The 7,500-nt window shown below is 33.5% G+C and overlaps 2 protein-coding genes across 3 annotated transcripts in view; one reads left to right on the plus strand and one right to left on the minus strand.

The window, feature by feature from the left end:
* LOC137647036 (SET and MYND domain-containing protein 4-like) overlaps positions 1-6,904 on the minus strand; it is a 157,591-nt gene extending 150,687 nt beyond the window's left edge. Inside the window, exon 1 of the mRNA XM_068380173.1 lies at positions 6,828-6,904. The gene's annotated coding sequence lies outside the window, so the exon portion shown is untranslated. The remainder of the gene's footprint in view (positions 1-6,827) is intronic.
* The window catches only part of LOC137647039 (uncharacterized), an 18,312-nt gene continuing 14,032 nt past the window's right edge, over positions 3,221-7,500 (plus strand). For both annotated transcript variants that reach the window (XM_068380174.1, XM_068380175.1), the window contains exons 1-2: positions 3,221-3,379; positions 7,155-7,182. In XM_068380174.1, the coding sequence (XP_068236275.1) occupies positions 3,296-3,379; positions 7,155-7,182 (112 nt within the window). In that variant the 5' untranslated portion in view covers positions 3,221-3,295. The remainder of the gene's footprint in view (positions 3,380-7,154; positions 7,183-7,500) is intronic.

Raw genomic sequence — 7,500 nt, forward strand, 5'->3', positions numbered from 1 at the left:
CTCTTATCGTCGCCTGTATTAGCATTTCAGAAGCACTATACCTGTTAATATGAATATACCTTAAATGAGTGTAATTGTTCAGGTGTGGTGTGCAAGATTTTGTGTAGCTATCTAGCAAAAATATTACATCTAATTTTCGTTTTGGAATCTCTTCAAATCAAGCTTATTTGAAAATTGAGGACTAAATCTGAAGATTGCACTTGATATTAGCGAAGTAATACATTTTTAGAGACCTTAATTTGAGCTTCATAGTGGAACGTGGGCGGGGGTTTACCCACAGTTGTGTCCCTGCATTGAACGATTTTCTCTGGCCCTAGTGCCAGGCCTTACGGCTCAATTTCGATATATTCATTCATCAATTCTAGACGAACAAACCGGGACACATAAACCATAGAATGAAAGTGTCACTATGTATGATTTCCTGAGAAGGCAGACCTCTATTAAAATTTAGACGTTACACAAATCATTAATCATAAAAATATTTTAATATCTTATTATACAACTAAGGTAACGAAGGTTATAGAGTGACGTCATCACAACCGACGGATGATCATTGGAATGGAAAACTTCAATATCAAAGGAAATGTGAAACGATATAAATGGTTTAAAAATAACTTTCAATTGAATATTAAATTTATTACCTCACATCGGAATGGAATCGAATTCCCATGGAGTTAACAACAAACTAGGCTTATGTGGTGTGAAATGCTGAATGCCTTGGCCTTGCAATGTCATCATCATCATCATTTCCTCCTACGTCTATTGACGTAAAGGGCCTCGGTTAGATTTCGCCAGTCGTCTTTATCTTGAGCTTATAAATCAATGCTTCTCCATTCATCACCGCCTACTTTACACTTCATAGTCCTCAGCCATGTAGGTCTGGGTCTTCCAACCAGTTAAACGTTTGGTGAACTAATCTCACTTGGGGAGTGCGAAGAGCATGCCCAAACCATCTCCATCTATCCCTCACCATTATCTCATCCACATATGGCACTCGAGTAATCTCTCTTATAGTTTTATTTCTAATTCTGTCCTGCCACATAACTCCCAATATTTTTCTGAGGGCTTTGGTCTCAAATCTACAAAAACTGTTGGCTATTATTTCATTGTCATACCACGACTCATATCCAAACAGTAACACCGATCTCACTAAACTGATATATAGCCTGATTTTTATATGTAATTCCATTCCGTTTGATTTCCAAATTTTACTTAACCTAGTCATTGCCTGATTTGCTTTTTCCAATCTTTCATTAAACTTTATTTCTAAAGATCCTGTATTAGAGATCCTTGTTCCTAAACATTTAAATTAGGCCAACTCATTAATCCTTACTCCTTCCAATAATATTTCATCTTCCATTGCATATTCCGTTCTCATCATCTATGTTTTTCTTCTATTTACCTTAAGCCCAACCTCATGTGATATTTCATGCATTCTGGTAAGGAAGCTTTGCAAGTCCTGCGGTGTTCTGCTAATACGGACAGCGTCATCAGCATACTCTACTGTAGGTAAGCTAATTTCCTTGAAATGTATACGATAAAATTAGAGAATAGGATTCCCCGGCATTATAGGACCTGAAAAGTAGTCCTTAAAGTAAAGTAAAGTAAGCTCCTATGTATTACTTAATGATTTTTTTTTTGTCCTCAAAGATTACAAATTTACGGACCAAACATCGACTTGAATAATAAGAATTAACTTGCATTGATCGAAATCGACACAAAACAGCTTGCAATACATAAAATTGATGTCACCTCCCATTGACATCGAATCTAGAACGCCTTGGGTAAGATACTAGGGTTGTGGTGGCCTATTAGAAACGTAGGCCCTACCTATCACGCAATTGCTAGACTGGGGTTCAAGTCCCGCTCATGCTCGATAGTTTTTTGTAGTATCTGGAACTTCACTATCCTTGTGAACTAAGGATGGGGGCCGGTTTGGGGGAGCCATTAGGTGTACCTACCGAGTCAGCAGCCATTGCATCACTCCCTAGTCCTAGTTTTGGTGGGGAGCGGGCTTGGTACTAACCATATATCAGTCTCTATGGCATTGTCTTGCTAGCTGCGGCATTGTCACTGTCCCTTCCCTCCTCCAATTACGAGTGACTTTGAACCTTAAATTCGTTACTCGGTCTAGGGATTCTATGGTCGATTCCGACGCGAGATTGTATTCCCTTGTCATTTCTCAATTCTAATGATGAACAAAAAACCTAGTCATATTATCTTAGAAAGTGCATGTAATTGTTTTCATGTGCTTGCTAAAGATATGCTTACAAAATATGTGTTTCTTACATAAGGTAGATCTCCAAATGGTTTTTAGGCACAGTGTAAAATCCGGACAGAAAAACGCTTGTATCACCGAGAAAGACGCGAAAATACACCTCTTTTTTGTGACTGGTAATGTTCACTGATACTTTGTTATTTTCTGAATAAATGTTCGGAAAAAAATATTGGTTTATTTTCATGTTATTGAGAATATCACTTAGTACATCGTGTAATGTTGACGTCCGATTGAGATTATTCTCAATAAAATGAAAATAAATCAATATGTTTCGAACATTTACTCAGGAAATAACAGAAAGTATCAGTGAAAATTACCAGTGTCAAAAAAGTGGTGTATTATGGCGCATTTACCGGTGATACAAGGGGTTTTCTATTCTCCCGGACGGCATCCGACGTCCGGATTTTACACTGCCTGGTTTTTTATCACCAGTCTCTTTGAAATTTATGTTTCTGAGAATTTGCTACACGCGTAAGAAAAGACACGTGTATGGGTTGACGACGTTAGTTGCCCGATTAAATATTAATTAGGGAAAACGTTAACTTTATTCAATTGCTATGTTTTGGGGCAAATACACATGCAATTGCAAATACTCTGATCAATACAATATCTTATAATTCTTTTCCCTAACCTGAGATGAAGAGAAAATAAAAGCAACTATGTCATTCATTTTAATCATATCAATAGTTGATCAAATTCGTCGAACCCATCCACTGGTTATTAACCACGTGTCTTATTTCATTGAATTTCTCCAAATAGATAACTAATGATTACGGACTGACGCTGACAAAAAAGAAAAACGTAAAATTTAGAAATGTGTATCGACTGTCGAAGTTGTGATGGATGAATTTTCCGTAGCTTGAAAAGTGACTAATGATTCTTTACTCAGGTGCAAAATGGCCCTCTTAAACACCTGTACTAAACCGTATGAAAGCCATAAAAGAGCGAACTCACAGAGTCACAAGACACAACTAGTAACTTGACGGAGCATCGCCGACAGGACACGGAAGTTCAGCAATGGCGACGCATCGAAACTTTCATTTTTTTCTGGCAACATTGCTATTGGGTCTGACTTGCGTCACAGCTTTTGTGCCACGGGTGGTGAGTAACGTTTAAACTGTCTATTATTATTATTATTATTATTATTATTATTATTAGCTAGGCTACAACACTAGTTGGAAAAGCAGGATACTAACCCAAGGGCTCAAACATGAAACAATAGCCCAGTGAGGAAAGGAAATGAATAAACTACCAGAAGTAATGAACAATCAAAATAAAATATTTTAAGAACAGTAACAACATTAAAATCAATCTCATATATAAATCATAAAAAAAAAAACTTCAAATAAACAAAAGGAAGAGAAACAAGATAGTGTGCCCTCAAGCAATAGAACTAGGCCTAGAATTCCATTTCAAATTTCACAAATCTCTCGTGGAATATCTTTCCCGGCATTAAAACCCGGATAATTTAGCCCAAATTCCACATATCCTTATCCATCGTCAGAATATATTCAGTGAGCGTTGATTTTCCTCTATGGTTTTGGTACTGATTTTTCTCGTTACTTTTTATAGTTCATGTACGAAAGATCTCTTTTAATGTTGTTACTCTTCACAGAATATTTATTTTAATTGTCCCCTAACTTCTCTTGTAGTTTATTTATTTCCTTGTTTCCTTTCTTCACGGGGCTATTTTTACCTGTTGGAAGACTTGGGCTTATAGCATCATGCTTTTCCAACCTGGGTTGTAGCTTCGATAATAATAATAATAATAATAATAATAATAATAATAATAATAATAATAACATACCCCTGAAGACTTGGCGTTCTTTATATATATATATATATATATATATATATATATATATATATATATATATATATATATATATATACTGTATAAACAATACAGTACCAACCAAGAAAGGATAAACGGTCACCTTCAGATATTAAAAAAAAAAATAATTTGTGTTATTCTATTCTTTGAAATAGACTCTTATAAAAGACGAAAATTCTGTTCAAAGTGTAAATTTTAGGGAATATTAATTATAAATTTGGAAGTGAAATGAACAAACGAGTAATAGAAGTGATTCATCCTTGAATTCTAAGATATCCAATCATCTAAATAAGTGATTTGTATTGCTATATTCTTTAAAGTTGTTCGTGGCAGTGTTCTTTCTCTAAACAATTTTTTTTCCTTTTTTTAGAAATGATACAATCCTTAAAGATTTATTTTGTCACCAGATATCACTAGAAAAGTTCATAAAAAGGAAGGAACAATCATATGGCGAAATAAGTCATTGCCGGCCACACGAAGAATTTACTTTTGAAATATTCTTTAGTCGATATTTGATAATGTTAATGTTAATACCAGCAATATAGCGTCAATAAATAGCGCATGTCCTTATTCTTACCACCAAGAGCTTTGTCGATTCGTTCGTTTAAGATTACCTTGCCTATAGCAAGACACGGACTCATTAATTGTCGAATACTATATATTGTCTCTTTCGTACATGGAGATTTGGTAGTTATAGTTTTTGGAACACCTTGAAATTATCAATGAAGACGGTGATATGGTTAGGTTGTTTGGCTAATATCGGTAGGAAGGTTGAGTTCGTGTAATTATTTGATGCATATTTAAGAATTATAATTTGTGCATACATGAATATGTCCATCAGTATATATATATATATATATATATATATATATATATATATATATGTATATATATATATATATATATATATATATATATATATATATATATATATATATATATATATATATATATATATATATATAGTGGAATGACACGTCTGAAGCCATTGTACTTCAGTGGACAAGTAACGACTAATTATATATATATATATATATATATATATATATATATATATATATATATATATACGTATATATATATATATATATATATATATATATACAAAACAGATAAAATAACTGATATGGGACTCCTAAAATGTAACGCTGAACCCCAATGATTTTTAGATTTGAATACAACATGATAAAGAAATAAACCACAGTAAATAACAAAGGAAAATTACTCAAGTGATTTTTTGTTGAAGTAAACCGCGCATTAGGAATAACAAAATCTATGATACCTGGTAGTTTGCGATACACAGTCGTGTGTGTGTGTGTGTGTGTGTGTGTCTCTCTCTCTCTCTCTCTCTCTCTCTCTCTCTCTCTCTCTCTCTCTCTCTCTCTCTCTCTCTCTCTCTCTCTCTATATATATATATATATATATATATATATATATGTGTGTGTGTGTGTGTGTGTGTGATTATGTGTGTGTGTATATACATATACATATATATATATATATATATATATATATATATATATATATATATATATATATATATATATATATATATATATATATATATACTGTATATTAAGATGAACAGTTTTAATTTATCATGCATAGTTTTCTTAGACTGAATAAATCTCTCTCTCTCTCTCTCTCTCTCTCTCTCTCTCTCTCTGTTACTAACGAATTTTTCTGAAAGGCTGCAGAAACGCTTAAATTGACTTAAGCTAGTTTGCATATCTACAAAGTACTGTTTTATTCTCTGAATTGTAAGTAGGTTGAGAGAGAGAGAGAGAGAGAGAGAGAGAGAGAGAGAGAGAGAGAGAGAGAGAGAGAGAGAGAGATGGGAACATACCTAGGTCTAGGTAACCCAGACTATAGATATAACGGTAGCCTACAGCGGCCCTATTGATCTTTCTATCCTATTTTGTATGTTTATCATTTTGGCTAATTCTCATTGGCTATTCATCGTTTTGTACGTATAAATGTATAAAAATGCTTTTGAATAAGTGTTCATACGTGTAATTAGGCCTGAAAGTGAATTTCTTGCATAATTTAATACCGCTTTTATCTAAGAAAACGTGCGAGTGATAATTATAGCGTTGCAGGTGTAGATGACTTAGGTAAAAGAGAAAGAACTGCAGCTGAGCATTATTTAAATATAAAAGGAAACATGAAACTTTGTTTCAATATGCGCTAGTCTCTTGACATTTCCTGGAAATATAAGTTTGGAAATCATCTATTCTAGAGGAACCAATTAAGAGTGTCGTTAAAAGTAAATGCGAGGTCAATTTAAGAGGGATATAGTGGTCTTTATGGCTCGCAAAATATAATGTTTATTAGTGTCATATCGGCAACGCTGCAGGTGTTGTCATTCGTGGTCATTTCCAGTGAAATATTACGATCGTTAATGTTTAGTGATTGGCTCTGTAGCGGATATATAAAAAGATAAAAATGTTAGCTTACTACACATGATAAAAAGATAAAAAATTCAACCTAATAGACTTGCCTAGATAAAAGACATGCCACATGGAACGTTATCCTTCCACCTGATAAGCGAGACATGCTATCCATGTTATTGAATAAGGTAAAACACCTGCCATCATTAGTAAAAATAATTTATTTTCAATTACACTAAGAGGATCGTAAAGATAAGACCATTCCTAAACCCCAAAGAGAAAAATAAAATCTTGGAAGTATTAAAGTGGTTCATAATAAACTTACGTTCCATGTAATTGCAGCGGTGAAAACTTTCCGAAATTGCTCCGAAGTTTTAGGGCCTCTCTTCTGCTTCGTTTCACAGGAAATAGAGACTCTTCGGAAATATGGTTAATTTTAACCACTCAGCTACTGTTGTTCGTTACCTTCATATTTTAGGAGTTTTATTTGGTCAGCCGAAAGTTATGTTTCACACGATATTCGTTGTTTGGTCTTAATAGCTGTATTTTATAAAAGGGTGAGACGGTTGAACTTTTAAAGTTTAAACAATGATGATACGCCCGTACAAGGAAACACACAACCATTGTAACTCTGTCCTTCTTTTCTTTACAGAGAGGAAACGGTGGAATATTACGTGAAGGTAAGTAACAATCGCAAAATGTAAGTCACAAACATATCGCTTTATTGTTGTTTTTCTCTTTTAGATATGTTGTGGTCTCCGGCTGCCATGTTCTAATATTATTTAAAGTATGTAAGAGATTGCTCATTCACTATGGAAAATAAAACTTCAATTAGGTTTTTTTTTTTTTTTTTTTTTTTGTCACCGTAACAAAAATGATTGTTTTGCAATGATAGCAGATTTTTATACCAGTAATGTTTTCAATAGCTTGTGATTTTTCTTTTTAATGGTATTATTTTGACTAAATAATGTGGAATTTAGTTTTCTTAAAAAGAAAAC

The sequence above is a fragment of the Palaemon carinicauda genome, chromosome 9 (genome assembly GCF_036898095.1).
Source record: "Palaemon carinicauda isolate YSFRI2023 chromosome 9, ASM3689809v2, whole genome shotgun sequence".
Lineage (NCBI taxonomy): Eukaryota > Metazoa > Arthropoda > Malacostraca > Decapoda > Palaemonidae > Palaemon > Palaemon carinicauda.